The sequence below is a fragment of the Epinephelus fuscoguttatus genome, linkage group LG17 (assembly GCF_011397635.1).
Source record: "Epinephelus fuscoguttatus linkage group LG17, E.fuscoguttatus.final_Chr_v1".
NCBI classification, from domain to species: domain Eukaryota; kingdom Metazoa; phylum Chordata; class Actinopteri; order Perciformes; family Serranidae; genus Epinephelus; species Epinephelus fuscoguttatus.
Genome location: NC_064768.1, coordinates 14,195,415 through 14,215,528, shown reverse-complemented (window position 1 = coordinate 14,215,528; position 20,114 = coordinate 14,195,415). Strand labels below are relative to the sequence as shown.

The window sequence follows — 20,114 nt, the reverse complement described above, 5'->3', positions numbered from 1 at the left end:
GCGTGAATGGTTGTCTGTCTCTATGTGTCAGCCCTGCGATAGTCTGGTGACCTGTCCAGGGTGTACCCTGCCTCTCACCCGATGTCAGCTGGGATAGGCTCCAGCCCCCCCCGCGACCCTCAAGAGGATGAAGCGGTTAGAAGATGGATGGATGGATTTAGTCAGCTAAAGGAGAAGTTCAACATTTTAGGGGGGAGCTCGTTTGTGTTTTTTGTGAGGAGTTTGATGAGACAATTATTTACCGCTCTCATGTGTTTGCCCCCTGTGACATAAAAGATGGAGCCAATCAGATTCTGGAGCATGTTCCAGGAAACCACCTTTGACGTCACCACTGACATCAATAAATTGATGAACTGAGTCTGTGGTGGATTTAATTTGTCAAACAACAGACACTGTTCCCAAACTACAGTTAAATCATTCCGCAACTAGAAACAATGCATTACTGGAACCATCCAGACACACGGACAATTATAAAGCAGCAGCCCACAAAAAGACCTACAAAGGACTAAACTGCAATGCAAGCGTTGAAGGAGCTGACAGGATCACATTTTACTGGCGGTGTACCTTGTATGACTTCATGTGGCAAATAAGTGACTGACTGATTGATTGATGTCTGTATGTTAAAAACAAAGCTATAGTCAAGAGGGCAGTTAGCCTGGCTTAGCATAAAGACTGGAAATGGGGGGAAACAGCTAGCCTGGCTCCGTCAAAAGGTAATAAAATCCGCCTACCAGCACTGTTAATATGTAATATCTTGTTTGCTCAATTCGTACAAAAACTCAAGTAAAAAAAAACATCTCGTCAATTGCCAGATTATTTCTTGATCAGGTGCAGTGACTACCTGTTTTGTTTTTTTGTTTTTTAAATACACATTAACAAACAACATACAATGCAATGTTTAGTGATCTTTACAGTTGTTGGTAGGCTGATATTTTTATCTTCATGTTTCAAATCTTTATACAGAGCCAACGTTTTCCTCAGGGGCGGCTGGCCAATAGAGGGCGATAGGGCGCCGCCCCTCCTCGAGCCACAAAAGAAAAGAAAGATGATAATAAATGTATGATTATCGTCATCATTATTGTCATATATAGCCTACACACAATATATTAATTATTCTGATAATTTTCACTTGAAACAGCTCGTCCTGCCCCTGAATATCCAATCAGACACAGTGTGAAGTCACGTTCCGGCCCTCTGGGGCGATATCAGCCTGAAATCGCCCTGACTCACTCTCACAGACTTCCATGTAAAATGCTTTTTTTTTCTAAATACAGGCACTCCAATGCAATCTCTATGGGTTCCGGGAGGGATTGCCCCAACGTCTTTTCGTCATACGCAAACCACCAAGTATAATTCATGTGCTCCTTGGATGGTCCGATTTCCCATGTCGGGAAGTCGTTCTTACTTCATTGTGTGTTCATGAGCGTTTAGGTGGTAATGTGGAGACATCATGGACATTACAAAGAAGATGTGTTGTATTTTATCACTCAAAATGTTTAAAAAACACGTCGTCAACCATTTCCACTGAAATAGTGCTTTACGGTCGGAAACTCATTTTTCCGATTATTCCGACATCACATGAGGCAACGCCACTGCGCAGCGGTCACATTCAAGATCAACATGTGTTGGTCATCTCACTGTCTGTGATGGCACATTGAACTCTACCAAGTATTGTACCATTCTCGAAACCCACATGCTCCCTTCTGCGTGTGCACTGTTCTGTCGAGGTAAAAACTAGATGTTTCAACAAGATAATGCCCCTTGCCACACATCCAAGGCCAGTAGAACTTGGCTGCAGGAGCACAGTATCCAGGTCTTAGAGTGGCCAGCTCAATCCCCGGACATGAGCCCCATTGAAAATCTGTGGTGGATTATCAAAAGGTCTGTTTCAAAGCATAAACCAAAGAATTTAGAAGAATTAAAAGCAGTAATTCAAGAAGAATGGGACAAGATTACCCCTCAACAGTGTGAAAGGCTCGTGGGGAACAGCCAGCCAGGATTAGAGCTCGACTACATGCCAATGGCAGGACTACTAAATATTAATTTGATGATGTGATGGTTTATTTATTTTTTGTTCAGTTTTGAACACATTCTCTGTTATTTGCTGACTCTGATACCGACAATGTTGAGAACTGACATATTGAAACTGTCAAGAATTTAGTTTTGTTAGTTTTTCTTGTAAACAATAAACAAAAAAATATAATTTGTATTTGTTTGTATCTGTCTAATGCAGCCACACCTTTTGAAACACAAAAAAGATTTTTCCACAAATTTTTCATGATAATATTTGAGATTGTGTAAAATTTTAAGGGTGTCCGAAAACTTTTTTCCACCACTGTACAGCATTGTAATAGAGAATGTTCTTATTAAACACAGCCAGTGTTTCAAATAATGAGGTTAACGTATGTAAAAGTAATGTCTGTGGGCAAAAACCTCAGGCTTCAGACTGTTCCGAGTACTCTATTTCCAATGTTTTTAATACTCTGGCTATAGTATGACATCATCATGTGCTGTTTTTTTTTTGTTGTTTTTTTTTAATATGGTCATCTGCTGCAGGCACACTATTGTACATGTTTATATCATGTAGCCTACACTGCTACACGTTGCTACATGCTAGCATCAAGGAAATATATAAACTTGGTTGCTGATGTTGATCATTCTCCCAAGTTTAGGATCATATTCCTGATGGAACATGTCCGCTTGTGAAGATTTTGGTTTAGAAGCTTTTATTGGTGATTTTTCACAGTAGAAAGTGCTGCTATTCTCCATTGCTTTCATCCCCAGATGCAATGACTATGCAGAGATGCCAAGTGGTAGAGTGTCCGCCCTGAGACTGGAAGGTCGTGGGTTCGATCCCCGGCCGGGTCATACCAAAGACTATAAAAATGGGACCCATTGCCACCCTGCTAGGCACTCAGCATCAGGGGGTGGAATTGGGGGGTTAGATCACCACGATTCCCGAGCGCGGCACTGCTGCTGCTCACCGCTCCCTCAGGGGATGGGTCAAATGCGGAGAACAAATTTCACACGCTCAGGTGTGTGACAATCAGTGGAACTTTAACTTTTAAGATGCCAAAGAACTGGACATGCTGACCTTTCAGAGCAGACTGGACATTTTAGGGAGGGGGGGTTTTCAGAGACAGACACCAAAACAGCTAGTCACAGAGAGAGGATGAATGTGTTCCAGCGCAGACAGTATAAGGAAAATAAAGTGTTTTATTACCATTAAAGCATGTAAACATGTTCTGGTTGAAACCTTAAATACAAGATAAACCTGACAATAAGTCAGTGTCAGTGGTTCCCAACCTTTTTCTTTTATGGGAACACTGTAACAACGGGATTTTTCAAAGTTTATATCGTGAATAATAATCTACACTTTAAAAATAACAATTTAATTCAGTTTTCTTCAGAGAAATAAATGAAATCCTGAGATTTAGGTGTGTCTAGACAAGAAAGCAAATTATTTCATTTCGCAAAATGTTAATCTTTTTTTTTAATTGATTAAAAATATCACATTGGCAATTTGATAATTGCTTCACAGTCATTTAGCAAGTATAGAAACCAAATATTGTTTTGTTTCAGCCTCTAAAATGTGAGAATGTGCTGCTTTTCACACCTTTGGGTTTCTGACTGTTGGTCAATGAGCAATTTGAAAACATCACTTTGGGTCCAAGGAACAGGCACCATTATTTTTAAAAAAGTTTGGACAAAACAGTTTATCGGTTATATAAAAAATACAGTTATGAATACTATTTATCACTTGCAAGCCTATATAAGAGTCCCAATTCTCACCCTTTCACTGACTAAATTAAACAGACACTTAAATGCACCGCTGCTGGTGAGGGAAGAAAGATTATGCTGCGGTTGTTTCACAGACACACAGCATCTGTGCAAGCAGTCATAAATGGCCTGGACATGTATCCATGTAAGCAGACACAGATTACCAGATCTGTAAGAGACCCAAGTCTGATTGGGAATATTCTGCTGCCTGATCAGGCGTTTCTATGGCTACAACCCAACTATTCAGTTTGTGCCTCTTAAAAGGTAATGAGCAGAAGAAGCAAACACTTGCTTGACTGAAAACAACCAGATGCAATGCAACTGCATGATGAATGTTAACTGGAAGTGGTCTCATCACAGAAATGCCAAGGAATGTGGCGTGGTGTGGTGATATCATATCTTTCATGGAAGGCGGCCAGATGATGTTTGCATTTCACTTTGTTTCAGCAACAGTTTTACAGACAGGCTGGTTTGCTCTTTGGCCAGTTTCACACTGTGATCTTAACAAGGGAAAAAGAGAGATGGCACTTTCTCACTGCAAATATGTCAAACCCTCTTTTAGGGTTTCCTCAAAGTCTGAAACATGAGTCAGACAGTGTCAAATCTTCTGATGTGACATCACAACTTTTTCCAGATGAGTTCTGCAAAAAAATCTTTTGACACAGAGAGACAGACTCTGAAATTAATAGTGCCAGTGAGTTAAAGACCTAAAAAGCTGCAACTGAAATAACTATTCTTGGCAAAATGTTTAACATGATAGCATTATATTATATGCATGTGCATGGACAAGAGTTCACCGTAACACAGGTGTGTGAAATTGGACTGCTTACCACTTTAGGTTAGTAATAACCTAACAAAAACATTTTCAAAGCTAGCATTTTGTGATAATCTGCTGCATTTTGCAATAAACAGTTTGAATGCAATATGGAATACATTTCCTCGTATTGTTAACTATCATTACTATATTATTACAAACACAAGAGCTGCAGTTTTTTACATGCATTATGTATTAACCAACCAAAATGGCTGTCTTCATCTGTACCAGGGTTTTTACCTGCATGGAGGAATTTTTTGCTTTTCCCAAAGAGGTTTTAGCCAGCGAACAAGGTTCATTATGTGTCAAGACACCCTGAGGAATGCAAGTGTGCAAATACTTGTCGGTGTATTTTTATAATGTGGTAGCCCATATGTACTAAAAGGTTTTTATTTCTAACCATCCACTTGAGTTCCTGGCATTGGACATTTTTTAAGCCACACCCTGTGCCAGGATTAGGGCATATTGCTTCCTAGGGTTGGATACAGAACTCAGGACTTTTAAGGGTACCAATCAAATAATGTCGGTGCTACTACAAAGAACTGGTTCACATTAAATTCAACTGTGTCAAATGTAAGTATCTGAGAGCACATCTGGATAAGAACGCCAGGTTAACACAAGAGGTGTAAGCGCTGCAAAACACCCCGAAGCCTGAAAGCCAGCCACGGAACTCCGAGACCAGCAATTGAGCTCCGCGAAGCTGCCACATTCAACATTAGACAGGATACTGAAGCACCCTGAAGTTGGAAAGCCAGCCACTGAGCTTTGCATCCGCTCTGTCGCTTTCCAGCATGATAAAACTATCACTGCAATGCCGACCTGCCACAATAATTTCAGCGTATTGTCTATTTTCTAGGCATGGGTCACGATTTTCGAATTTTCGAATAGTCATTTTATTTTGAAAAATCGATTTCTTAATGTGACTATTACTATTCGCCGTCTTATTTCCCCCCTATATTTGACATGAAATTCAGCTCCTAACCGCACGAGGGCAGTATAGGATTGCTACAGCGGTGTGAGATGGGCTACCAGCTAGTTTGATGCTCTTCTACAGACAGGAGAAACATGCAGAGACTACTACAGTAATCAAAAAGTTCCGTGTGGAACAACTTCGACAAAATAAACGAAAATGAGGTGCAGTGCAAACTCTGTGAGGCAAAGCTTGCGTATCACAAATCTACAACAAGTATCCACAGTCATTTGAGAGCGAGGCACGCAGGAGGCGGCGAGGGACCGTACGGCCAGGCTCAGCGGCGCGACACGTCTGCAGCGCAAGTCCCGTAGCAGCTCGCCCCCCTGTTAATAAATTACAGCGGGTCCACCGGCAACGGGAGCAGCGCGGCAACCCCCGTCTGTCGCGCAACAACTCTATTTTACGTGGCTCTTCTATTTTTGTCGCGCTACGCTCCCCTACGCGACCCTCCAGCAGATAAAAACTACATGAAATAGTGTGCTCCACGAGCACAATGTGTTTTTAAATGAATAAACCATTATCAGAGGTGATATGTCATGATTTTTTTCATGCATTTACCCATGTTTATCCGTGACATTGTGTAAATGTCCGTCACGGACATTTGAAAGCGAGTAGATGACAAACAGTACAGTAAACTTGTAGATAACTCAAATACATGTAATAACTTAGGTGGAAAATGCTTTAACATTTCATGCAGCCTACATGCAGCCTCTCGGCTCAGCAAACGGTAACCAACCCCGCTGGCTTCTCGATGTGTCGCTTCCATACGCAGTCAGTGGAGCCCAAATGAATATGCCGCGACGCTAGGCTGACGTGACGCCTTGCAGCCGGTGGAGCCGGGCCGTAATGCGTGGCTCCTTAACTAACGTCAGGTCAGTCCAAGTAATTAGTGGAAACAGCAAAATTACTCAGTAAATTCTCCTGTCATGTTTCTGTTCTGATCTAATCTAATCTAATCTGTTTTGAGCTACTAAGGCTACCGTAGTAGTGTGAGCCTCAAGTTATTCTGGGTAATGTAGTAACCGTTGTTGTGCTACTGGAAACAATGAGAAGCAGGGTGTAAGGAGGAATAAACAGTTAGCAAGTCATCTGCTGAGTCCGCATTATTATGTGAAAAGAATACTCGAACTCGAATACGATTTGGGAGTTATGCCCTTTCTCTATCATTTTCATATTGAGACAACATGATGGATATCTTGGCGCTTGTAGGGGGTCAGTACATCTTTCGCGGTGGGATACACCGGTGAGCAACAGCTGCAGCTGGCTCTGGGACAGGTACTAGGTCACTTGGTAAAAGCAAACAAAGAGACGACACGAACGATATTACTCACCCGACTGAAAGCTGTCCATCAGCTCCTGCAGGCCTGGGGCGTTTTTTCCAGTTCATCTTAGGAACATGAAAAAAAGTTTCAATCACGCCAGGATTAGTGATTGCTGCAAAGTTTTCACTCCTTGTGATGCACTCTCTGCGGCACTTTTCCTCCTGATGATATATCTCCACAACGATGGTAGCACCGAATCCCATTCTGTGCAGCAAAATGGGAGCGGAGGATTCAGCCTCTCTTCTCACCCGCTCAGCATCCAACACATGGAGTTCCTCATCTGTGTACTCCGGCTCAAACAGGTATGGCTCTGGGTCTGTGTCCGCTACAAGAAACTCTTCAAAATCGTGTTCAAAGTCGTCCATTGCAGCTACTATAGTCCAGAGATATCGCTAGGCTAAATAAACAGCTGAGTTTTGTCTACGAGCTACGTCTGTGCCTGCTCACCGGTGTATCCCTCCGCGGATCACAGCGCAGGACGTACTGACCCCCTGTAAGTGCCATGCTAACCGCTGAGACACAGCCACTGGACGTACAGACACAAAAAAGATATCGATCATGTTGTCTCAATATGAAAATGATAGAGAAAGGGCATAACTCCCATATCGTTGGAGTATTCTTTTATGTGAAGATACACAGTGAAGACATAACATAATCTTAACACAGCAAAGCTGTTACCTGTAGCCTTCGCTTGCAAAGCTAACGCTACTAATGTTAGGTCAGTCCAAGTAATTAGTGGAAACATGCTAATATGCTAACGTTACACACAAATTAGTAGTAAAGTAAGACCTGTTCATAAATGTTCTGGTGTAGCTCTTAATTTCTTATAAATTGAGTACAACTGCCTGTTGTGTATTTGTGTTCATGGTCACAGTCACAGATAATTTTACATGATGCTCCTTTGTTATCTGCCATGACATCAAAAGTACAACCAAGTCCTCATAGATACATCTCTGGTAAAACTGTTAGGTGTTACGTGTTCAGCAATGCCCGTTGCGTACCGCTTACTCGAAGAACAATGTAAACACGGCTCCTTCTTCCTCTGTGATTTAATCGCTGCAGGTGAGCAGAATCACTCCCACCTCGGGTGCCGTATTCTGGTTTGCTGACTTCCGCTGTGTGTCCGACCCGAGCGAGGCTACGCTAAATAGCCATATAGAGAAAGGCTTTTTTGTCGCTGCTGGGTTCAAATGAATATGCGGATCTTCAAGGGGGGGTGATACGAACTAGGGACAGTTTTATTAATGGTAAAAAGTTCCGCACAGCTGCTTTAATGTGTTAATAGTAAACACAGTGCCCATAACAACTTTATAAAATGACAGTGTGTCAGAGCGAGTGTTTTTAACTTGGAGATGCGTTAGCTCTAGATGCAAAAAAAGAATTATAGCAGCTTTAAAATGAATGCACTTAAGTTTTTTGGAGAACTTTGCAGGATGCCTACATGTATCAGACTTTTAAATTTAACTGTTTCTTTTATTTATGACAAATTTTCTTTTTCTTATTCAAGCATTGCAGGAAAGTATAAAGGTAAGTGGTTAGTTAATATGTGGTCCTGTGCAGAGGTAGGTTTTATGGTTAATAGAGTAAGTTAGGTTAATCCACGTTTTGCCAACAGGTAAGTGCAAGTATTAAGTAAAAAGACAGTTTTAGATTCAGAGGTAGGTTTAAAGATGCGTAACATCAGATATGTGGACCTTCACACAAAAGCACTTGACTAATTTAGCCAAAAATAAAATAGATAGATAAATGAAATTAGATCAAATGTGGAAATTAAGACATTACAAAGTCAAATTTAAGCCTTTACTTTGACTTTTAAGGCCTAATATTTATGTACCGGTAACTGAATTTAATACTTTAAGACTTTTTAAGTACCTGCAGAAACCCTGCTTTGTTTTCTAACATCAATAACAGGAAGTGGCTAAATAATGTTTTTTAAAGTATTAAATATCTGTAAGGGTTCTGATGTAGAGAGGAGAAATCCTTAAGCACAATAATAACTTTCTAGAAGTGTGCCGGATGATTCCTCAGCAGCACCTCTGACCCACCTGTCTTGTCCACCTCCATAGACTCTGGGTCAGGCAGCTCCACAGGCTGACCGTCCACATGTGTGAAGGCAAATGGTTTTTCCGCGGCCACCATCAGGCCCTTCCCCTGCGGCTCCACTGCTGCATAGTGAGGCACTGACTTCCCTCTGAGGACCCTCCTCTTCCTCACCTCATACTTCTTCTCCTGACCTGCATGTGAAAACCAAAGGATACAGTGATAAAAGGTGAAAAGTAATCTTGTCTTCCATTAAACTCTGAGAGACCAAGAGGAGTTACATCAACATGTGTCATGTAGGAGCTATGTAGAAAGCTAAGGTTATTTTACTGAACTCCCAAGAGTTCAAGTCACTTCTATCAGGGTGGATGTTTTACCTCCCAACAGGAATATCAACTCTTTTATTCCATCAGCTATTATCTATTTGAACAACATGTGGTCTGAAGTAGCTAATAGCTAATTATAGCAAGGCTTCAAGAGAAATGCACAGGGAAACTGCAATGCTCTAGAGGGCAGTATAGAGCATTGCATATTTGCAGATTTAGGCCGCAACTAATAGCCGTTTTTTAACTCATCTTTTGGTCTAAATATGTCTTCAAACTCCTTGTTTTGGTTGTTATGTTAAAATCCCCATGCAAGTCGATTTTGGAGACCTTTACATTTAAGAGGCTAAAACCAGCCAATGTTTACTTGAGAGCCACTTCAGTCACTTCCCTCTCAGTTTTTTTATTTGTACCTGTCAATTACTTACATAATTAATCAACCATCAAAATTACCACCTACTGATGTTCTGACTATTTACTAATCATTTAATCTGCCATTTATTTAAGTACCACTTGAGAACATGTGTAGCCTTGCCATGCTAAATTTCACCATTTATTTTTTCTAATCCACAGACAGACATCCAATCTGACAAAGTAGTACATTTTGTCTACCATGGTCAGATGTTATAATGTCCTTTGAAAAACTATCAGCATTTGTTCATTTTTACCCTAATTTTTTAAGGCATACTATGCAGGATTTTCCTAAAAGAACAGTGTATAGACTTAAACAAAAGTAAACCTTCTTAGTCATCATTTATGACCCACTAGAAGTGTTGGCATTATATTTATCTGCAGAGACTCTGCCCTCTGGAAAGAACTTCAACAGAGAAAGACTTTTTTGTTTAAAAAGTAAGATACTTTTTTGTTTAATCAGAGAAAAAAAACCCCGACCACAATCAAATCCACCAACCTCCTTTTACATTAACTAATTTTATCATCGCGAAACACACTCCATATAAAGTCAACAGAAACAAACTAAAACTCACAAAAAAAACGTCTGGTTTGTGTTTCTGTGGTTTCAAGTAACATCAACTCTGGTTTGGTTGAAATAAAAGCTTCATTCACCCAGTTCGATGTGATTATATGCTGGCTCTATACATGCTAAAATTACTGTTTATTTAAATGGAGTCTGGTGGGTTTGGTGATGGCAGTTTTGGGACTTTTTTTTTTTTTTTTAACAAAAATGATTTTACGCTTAAAGGGAAATTTCGGTTTATTTCAACCCGTCTCCTGTTGTCCTAAATTTGTTTCAAGTCACTAGTGACATAGAAATAATAGTTGGCATGTTAGCCGTTAGCCTAGATACAGCCGTAGCGTCAGACCTGTTAAAACTTAATTGAACGGGCATCCTTTCAAGTGCAAAGTTAGTCCACTAAACAAGCTTTGTCTCCACAAAGACCACCTCCTATCGTTAGGATAAATGTCAGAGAACACATAGAAAACGACATGTAAACGTGTTGTCTTACCTTACCGGTGCGCTGCCATGTTTGTTGTTTACCATTTAGCTAAGGCTACAACCGGTCCCATTCCTTGCAACAGAGGCATTCCTCTTCTGTGGGCACTGGGGTACAGCATTCACAGGTAACGTTACACCACCAATCTCCAGAGCTAAAGCCTTGCAGCAGCCATTCCTCCTCTCTCGTCCTCTACCTGTTGTGCCTCTCTCTCTCTCCTCCTCCATTCTTCAATTTCATGAAGCTCTTTGTCAGTGTATTCTGGCTCAAATAAATAAGGGCGGCCATAAAACTCTGCAAAATCAAATTCCTCCTCCACAAAGTCGAAGTCTGGCAAAAAGTCAGCCATTATTCTATAAATCTTTCATAAAATAAATGAATGAACCTTTCAGGCTACTGTCCAGTTCTGCCTTGCAGCTGCTGCGGCTTGTTCTCACGAGATTTTGGCTGTGCTTTGGGAAGCAGAGATAAACGGTAAACACACCGTAAGGTAAGACAACAACTCTGAAGACCACCTAAATGTGGAATGTTAGTATATAGGCTTTCTGCATCAAGAGGCGATGGCCGCCCGTATTTATTTGAGCCAGAATACACTGACGAAGAGCTTCTTGAAATTGAAGAACGGAGGAGGAGAGAGAGAGAGGCACAACAGGTAGAAGACGAAAGAGGAGGAATGGCTGCTGCAAGGCTTTAGCTCTGGAGATTGGTGGTGTAACGTTACCTGTGAATGCTTTACCCCAATGCCCACAGAAGAGGAATGCCTCTGTTGCAAGGAATGGGACTGGTTGCAGCCTTAGCTAAATGGTAAACAACAAACATGGCACCACACCGGTAAGGTAAGACAACATGTTTACATGTCGTTTTCTATGTGTTCTCTGACATTTATCCTAACGATATGAGGCTTTCTTTGTGGAGACAAAGCTTGTTTAGTGGACTAACTTTGCACTTGAAAGGATGCCCGTTCAATTAAGTTTTAACAGGTTTGACGCTACGGCTGTATCTAGGCTAACAGCTAACATACTAACTTATTTCTATGTCACTAGTGACTTAAAACAAATTTAGGACGATAGGAGTCGGGTTGAAATAAACCGAAATTTCCCTTTAAACAAAAAGGTCTTTCTCTGTAGAGATCATTTCCATAATGTTGTCAGACAGTTGGAATAATATTTTGAAAATGTCAGTGGCACAATCAAACACTTTTAGTGGACATAAATTGATGAAGCATAATTGCCTGAAGTGATTACACTGCAGCCTGTTTGGCCACTGCTGAAGCAATCTCACTTAGTACTGGACCAATTTTAAAAATTGTTGTTTCCATTAGTCACTTAAGACACAAAAACACGGGAAAAGGGTCCAGGTTGAAAAAAAAAACACCAAAGTTACCCTTAAATAACTTCACATTACAGACCGTATCCTCTATATTTTAGAAAGTTAATGACATCTTCCTCATTATAAAGCTCAGTTCACTCCATGACATGTTCTCCTGATGTGAGACACAAAAGATATCGGACTCTTGATGTTCCTTTAACAGCTGCTGAGCTGACACTCCAAAACCAGTGCACACAGTAACAGGACAGCACATTTTTGGGCGTATACCAACTAAAAAAACAGTATATAAACTTCATGCAAACATTCACAAAACCCCTTGTCAACTCAGTGTCATGGTAAGGGAAAAGCTTTTCATAAGATTACAGAAAAAAGCATTTTCTGTTGTTCATGTGTGCAAACATTGATTTAACATCTTAAGAATACTCTACATGGGCATATTGACAATGTTAATATTGGTGATAAATTAAAACATATCGAAGGATAAAATTGATTTGGAGACTCAGATTCTCCTCTACAGTGATAACAAACTATTCTTACTGATAAATTTTTAATAAGGGATAAAAAAAGAAGCCAAGGCATAGCTTATTATTGTTAACAAAATGTAGATTTAGTCAAACACTGACACACTAAACAAACAACAAAAGATTATTCTACAGATTGCGGATATCAAAGAGCTGCATCTTTAAATCCAACTTAATGAGGGAGGCACTCTCCAAAGGCTGCTTTAGTTTTTTGTTTTTTTTTGTCTATGAATCATTAGTTAGGGTGCCTTTCTTTCTTAGCAATTGCCAGGAACTTTAATGAAAATTCTTCTTGCCAATGTTTGCTTTAGAGTACACTAATCTCATCTGGGACATAATAATTAAACCGCATTAATGGAAAACCATGACTAACTTCCTACTATGGTTTAATTATCAAGGATTTCAGTCGTCTGCTGGGTTCAAATACTGTAAAATTAACATGAAAATGAAATAACAGGCTTGAAACTCAAATCCTAATTCCGACCTAATTATGTATGGCACGCTTGTCTTGTGTCATTTTACTTCATGCTGAATTGCTAAAATTATGATAGGCCAGTGCACCACCCACCATGTCCTGCTGTGTTGGCAACTGTGATCCACTCAAGAGACACTGAGTATCCACTTCCTTTGGTTTCCTGCGGGTCTTTAAGGATGCGGAGCAGCAGGAGCTCCATGGTATGGACTCCATTCTGGACATGTGAGATGCTGTGGAGGATGGTAAAAGGCTCCCCCATGTCTTCACTGAACAGTGGCTACGGGCACAGAATCAACAAATACAATCATTTCTACAGGATACACTTAACAGTGGGCAAAATCTGCTGGCTGGCATTCTAGTTTTCATACAAGCAAAAGGTAGATGTGGTAGTGTTTAACAAAGTAATGAAAAATTAATAGACATTCAGCTCATACCAAGTTCACTCAACGATTAGCCAATCTATCACTAACAATTTCTACATATGTATAAAGCTAGAGTGTGGGACTTCCACACGTAAATCAATGTTTGTTGCATTTTAAGCCCTCGCCAAACAAGTTCACACAATGCTGATTAAGCCTATCGCCACCAGAGAAAGCTCTTTGTATTTTGCAGTATACTGAAGTTAGGTTGTGTGGAGACTTTCCCGAATTGGCCCAACGGAATTTATGCATTTTATGACAACCAGACAGAGTTAGAAGGGTCAGGAAGAGGTGAATGACCATCGTGATGGAGCATTAGCTTGAAGAATGGTGAAAGCTTAAGCAGACTGGAAGGTCAAGATAAAAAAGAAACTAGGCATTCAGATGAAGGATTTAAATTTAAAAACAATTATGGAAACGCTCCTGGGGGCAGGGGAGATGCGGCATGCTTAACCCAGTCATGAGTTTCGTTTTTTAAATGACAAGATTTGCTGCTTTTCTCTGTTTTATATCGTTGTAAAATGAGTATGTTTAGATTTTTAACCACTGTTCAACGCAGAAAAAAATGTCTGATGATGTCAATTTTTTCACTATTTTTTGACGTTTCAAAGTCAACGCAATTAATCAGTTCATAGGACAGATTAATAATGCTTCATTTGGAATTAATAGAAGAAAAACTGGCTATATAGCATGAGATAAGATAGCTGATCACCATGTCAGGGTGATGGATCACCTCACCTAAAATAATCTAGCTAAAATACAGAAAACAGTAAATATAGCTAGTAAAATTAAAGAAAAGGCCCAGATGCAGCTGAGCGAGCAATATCATTCTGATTCTTAGAAACAAGCTCTCTAGTTATGTCAAACGCTTCACTAAGAATCTTGACATACGTTTTATTTGACCTAGTAATAAATTGGATTTGAATAAAACATAAATGTTGTTAAACAGTCTTTTTACCATCGAAGAGTTTTAAGAAAGGTGAAGCACATGTTTTCCTTAAGACTTTAAGAGTCAAAAATCCATGCTTTTAATGTCTTCCTGCCTGGACTATCACAATGCACTATATTTCAGACTCAGTCAGATGACTCACCTTCACCTGGTGCAAAATGAAGCTGCACGTCTGCTACAAAAATCTAAAAAAAAAAATATGGTGCCATATTACTCATTTTAACGTCATTGCACTGGCTGCTAGAAAAATTTAGATGACAACAATATTTTACTTTTTCTTTTTATTCTTTCTATGAGTTTTAGGTACCAGTATGTGTTTTGTCATTGTCTTTATGTCATTTGTCAATTTCTGTACTCTCTCTTTTTTACTGTTAGAAGCATTTTAGATGTCTGGCTGTTCTTAAACTGTGTTATAAATAAACTTGATTTGACTTCATCAAGGAGTGCTCCTTAATACCCCTTTATAACTAACTGTTACCCAAATATGAAATTTAAAGCTTGTTTAGAGGAGGTGTTAGTGCAACTGGATATACAACTCAGAATTTAGAATAGCCTTTAATTCAATACTAGAAAATTAGGATATATCCCTGCATCATCGTTTTATGCTGTAAAAGATGCATTAATGAAGGCCTCAGCATTGACGCTTTGCATCAAATGAGCTTTAGTCTACGCTGTGCTTTAGAAAAGAGAGATTTGTCTTTATTCAATCAATGAAATGCTAATTCAGACCAGTATTTCTAAATCAGTGTCTTCAGTTGTCTGGTTGAAGAAGCTGATGTGATGCTGAGAAGCCTGACTTTACTGTGACTGCATAAAATGACCTGGTTAATAAGTCTGTTTATTACCAGTATCCTCACAACAGACACACAAACCAAAATGACAGATTCAAGGATCAAGGATCCCTGAGTGCTCAAACTTAAAATTAGAACATTGGAAGTTACTGACTCAAGGGCTTAGATCTTCATTACAAATGCCACTCTTGAACTTTGCTTTCAGAATTGCATCAAGTGTGCTTGTTCAGAGAGTGAACCCTCATTTGTGGCCAATCCCAAATGCAGCCTGTTAACAGGATAAAGTGCACAAAGATTCATCTTATCAAAGACCTTATCCCTCACTGCTGCAAGCTAATTTCCAAATGCTAGCTAAGCTTTTTAGACAGAAAGCTTGAATTTACATAACAATTCAAAAAATGCTTCTTTTGACAAGTTAGTAGTGCATTCTTTGGTGACTATTTTCAGTTATAGATTAATGAAGATGTGTGTAAGATTTAGTGGCATCTAGCAGTGAGGACTGCAGATTGCAACCAGCTGAAACTTCTCCCAGTTAGGATTCCCATGGTGTTCACTGAAGGAATTAATACAAGAGTTTCCTCTTTTCTGTTCAGCTCTTTGGAGATGGGCCGCCAGCCCAGCACCTACAAATGTGTGCTCTTCTTTTTTCGCTGATAACTGAATGTGTACTACCCTTTTCACTGATGAGGACATTCAGGAGATTTTAACCAGAAGCCGAATTATCTGCAGAGGGCTCTTTCTCTCCAAAACAAACAGACCAGGTGATTTAAACTTGTGAAAACACTAAATAATGCAGTTTCACGTTACAAATCAGTGTTTCTCCAATGCTGTTGGGCATGCCGCAGACAGGGCACTAGCCTAGCACCTGGTCATGTGAGCTCATGTGTGTTTCCAATGCTGCTCACTGCGGAGTGGCTGCTAACTCCGGTGGCCAACCTGAAAAAATGGCCCTATCTAAAGCCAGTGTTTGGTTTGTCCATTCTGGGCTACTGTAAAAACATGGCAATGCAACATTGCAACCTCCACATACAAGGACCCGCTCCCTTTGCAGATATAAATGGCTCATTCTAAGGTAATGAAAACACCACAACTCTTATTTTGAGGTGAATATACACAAAAGACAACATACTCATTACATTAAATTCTATTTCTGCCAATATAATAATCATACACACCATTAATACACATTTGGTCAGTATTTATGGCAGTGAGTATGTAACACATGGGTATGATGGACGCGTATTAAATGACAGTGCCTGTTGTCATCATAATAAAGGAGCAGCATGTCACATAGTACAACAGTGTGGCTTATTAACAATGTGACATTTAGAAAAATTTAAAATATCACAAGTCTTATTCTTCAACTGTTTTACCAGGCAGCCATCTAAGACTTCTAGAATTGAGACAAATATCAAACGTTTGCTTTTGACCAGCAAAAGTGCCTGCTGGAATAGACAAACTTATTTGTCACTGTCATAATTAATCACCTTTTTATTAACTAGTGATACAGCTACTGGGGGACTTTGATGGTGTCATTTGGTGACTCAAACATTAAATCACTAGTCGCTTAGATATCTGGCTTTGACAACTCACTTTCCTGACATTCAGAACATCAACAATCTCGCCCTCTTGGCTCTAAGAAGCTTTATGCAACATTCAGAGCATATCTATGATTAAGAGTCTGTAACAGTGCTAATTTCTTTAACAGCACTAACAATGGCAACAGTGCTGACAGAGCTAACAGTGTTAACCGAGAGGAAAACTGGAGGGAGGGCGCTATACTAGCGGCAGTGAGCAGCTAGCCAATGGTACACAAACACAGAGACTTACACATGCACTGACATGCATGCACAACCAGACCATCTGCCACAACAATGAACAGAGAAGCTTGGAACACACACAGAGGGAGCGTGACTTAATTCTCTGCTCAGGACGCTATTAGGGGGCGATCACACTGAAATGAGACGCTAGAAACACAACAGCAGTAAAACCTGTTTTCCTATGATATGGCGCGTCTGGCCGGTGTTCAAGACGGGCGTTTTTCCGACGTCTTTTTAAACGCGCGTCTATAAAAACGCGCGTCTAAAAAGACACTGAAAAGTTAAAATATTTTCAACTTTTTGAGCGTCAGATACCAGTAGCACCATTCGTCATTGTCATCATTGGCCCAGGCAGCCAATCAAATCCTCCTCCTTCCTGTTTTGTTGTGGCAGTTATGGCAGTTTGGTCAGTTACGGCAGTTTACAGCAGTTACAAGCGACAGACAACACAATGCAATCCGAAGACAAGAAATTTATCCTGACAATATTTGATTTTGAAGAATTATACAACACACGCACACCTCAGTACTCGAACAAACACAGGAGGAGACATGCATGGAGCTGTGTGAGCAGCGCAAAGAATTTGTCTGGTGATTACAATGTAAGTGATGACGACGATAATATGCTTGCTAGCTAGCTAGCATATTATCGTCGTAGCAGCTGGTTAACTTTCAGACAGTGGGATATGTGAGAGGGTTATTTCGTAGTTCAGTTTTTGTGCTGCATTTTTATGTATGAAAAGTGCTATATAAACAAAGTTGGATTTGAGCTTGTGATAGTTTCATGTAAGCTACTGTCTCTACTGTCTTTGAGGGAAACACTAAATTAAAGGGGAGACATAGGGAGATGACAGGAGGTGTGTGTGTGTGTGTGTGTGTGTGTGTGTGTGTGTGTGTGTGTGTGTGTGTGTGTGTGTGTGTGTGTGTTGTCCACGTTTCTAGCGTCTCATTTCTGTGTGATCGCCTCCTTACTCTACTATATTTCTTTATGTTTGCTGCTATATCAATGCTCTGAAAGTCAATTTTCAACAGTTGTGAACAAATCAATGACCTAGTGACATCACAAGGAGTACAAATGCCAATAAACTGGGATGTAAAGCCAAAAATAGAAAATGATGAAGCAGCAGTATTACAGTAGTACAAGGTTACATACAAGGTTACATCTCTTTAACATACAGTATGCAGGATTTCTGCTTAACTACTTGTGTCTTTTGTGAAACTATGTCAGATTTAGAATTATTCCATCTTAAGATGTATTCATGCAGATACGAGGGATTTTTGTATAAAGTAGTTTGTTCAATCTTGTTCTTGTTCCCTGTTGTTGCACTCCCATTTAGTTTCTATAAGAGGTCGATAAAAGGCCATGGATTTGTTATTGCACTTTGATATGACATAATTAGATTACATTGCAACTGCTATACTTCATACCCTATCACAGATGTAGTAGAAAACACGCAAAATTGTTTGAAATATATTTGTGTATTACTTCAAACAGTTAAAAAGTTATACTTACTTCCCACTTCATATTGGAGCTGTCTCCCCTCTTGCCAGTGCGGAGAAGGTACAGTTGGCCAGCACCGTCAGAGAGAGCCGCCCAGGTCGCTGAGGTGAGGCTGAGGGAAGCACAAATACGATCCTCACACTGGCTGGAGTCAGAGGTTATACGGTAAACCTCTCTTGGCTTCCCCAGGGCAGTATCCTGGATTCACAACACAAAGATACATCAATTAGTGCTGCATCCAGATAACAGACAGATAAAACAGTCTCAACATATACCTAAACTGTGTTTGATTTAGTCATATGTGCAGAGAGTAAATTAGATTAAGTAACAATTATTTTCTTGATTATGATTATTCCTTTGCTTTATGGAATATCAAAAAATAATTAAATACGCGCACATCACAATTTCCCAAAGCCCAAGACAACATCTTTAAATTGCTTTTATCTGACTAACACTCTTAGAAATAAGAGTTCCAAAAGAGTTGTTCCTGATGGGCTAAGGCTCTACCAAGAACCAATTGCTTTTGAAGAACCCTTTTCTCAAGAAAGGGTTCTTCAAGCATTCTTTGTAAATCTAAGGGTTTCAGTAATGACCCTTTTTACCCAAACAACCGATTGTTGAGATCCTCACCCTCAAATATTCAAATGTTTCAAATGATATTTCTAAATGTAGGTGTATCTGAAATACACTTAATACATCAATTTTACTTGTGTTCTGCTAGTTGATCTTGAACTTTACCATCATTTCATGACATAAACACACATGGTCCGCCAAAATTATTTTTCTTTTTTTGAAGTGGGTACCTGCTACTTGGGGTTTTGTTTTCAGTTCTAAACTGGAACCACATTTTGGTTCCCAACCTTACTGCTCTATTGAAATAGTAAAGGCTGTAGTAGTAGAAATTTCATAAATTTTCCACCCCCTAGAAATGGGATTATGAACCATGAGTGTTGCGGATTGTGCAAGACCACACCAGCTCCAGGCTAACCATTTAAACTAAAACTATAATTAATGGGAGAGAGATCTATCGGTAATGTTGTTAGTTACTATTAAAGCTCTAGATGAAACTGCTGAATATATAAAAGGTTCTCTGTTAAACCCCTTTTGTGGGTGTTAGGTATTGGCTTTCCTGATATTTCACAAGGCTATTTCATGGTTATTGTGTAAAAAAAAAAAAAAAGGTAAAGGTGATAGAAGTCACTGTAGCATGTATGTCAATGCATAGTCTACAATGCTGTGTTTCTAATATAAAATTAACTTGCTTAGACAAGTGTAATACTAATGGCCAATAGAATAATGAACAGAAAATAAGCACCTTTCTTGCTGGAGGTAAGAACACATCAGCAGGCTGAATGTTGATGACATAAAATCATAAGGCTAATAAACTACTTTTGTGCACAATGGAAGTAAACTGTAGTAGTAAGATGCCAGATCACATTGATTACCTGTGAGGTTGTGTTCTTTTAATACAGATATTTTCTTTATCAAAAAACAAGCATGGACCAACAATTAAGACCAATGCATGCTCTTTTTAGCAATGATTTTTCACTTAATGTCTCAAGTGTTGCCTTCTCCATCCTCTCTATCCAACTTGTAGAGTATGA

At 39.6% G+C, this 20,114-nt stretch overlaps 1 protein-coding gene across 1 annotated transcript in view; it reads right to left on the bottom strand.

Moving 5' to 3' along the window:
• The window catches only part of nudcd1 (NudC domain containing 1), a 68,973-nt gene that overhangs the window by 44,637 nt on the left and 4,222 nt on the right, over positions 1–20,114 (bottom strand). The window contains exons 3-5 of the mRNA XM_049602492.1: positions 18,523–18,708; positions 13,125–13,308; positions 8,935–9,123 (exon numbers count right to left, since the gene is read on the bottom strand). Coding sequence (XP_049458449.1) covers positions 8,935–9,123; positions 13,125–13,308; positions 18,523–18,708 — 559 coding nt within the window. The remainder of the gene's footprint in view (positions 1–8,934; positions 9,124–13,124; positions 13,309–18,522; positions 18,709–20,114) is intronic.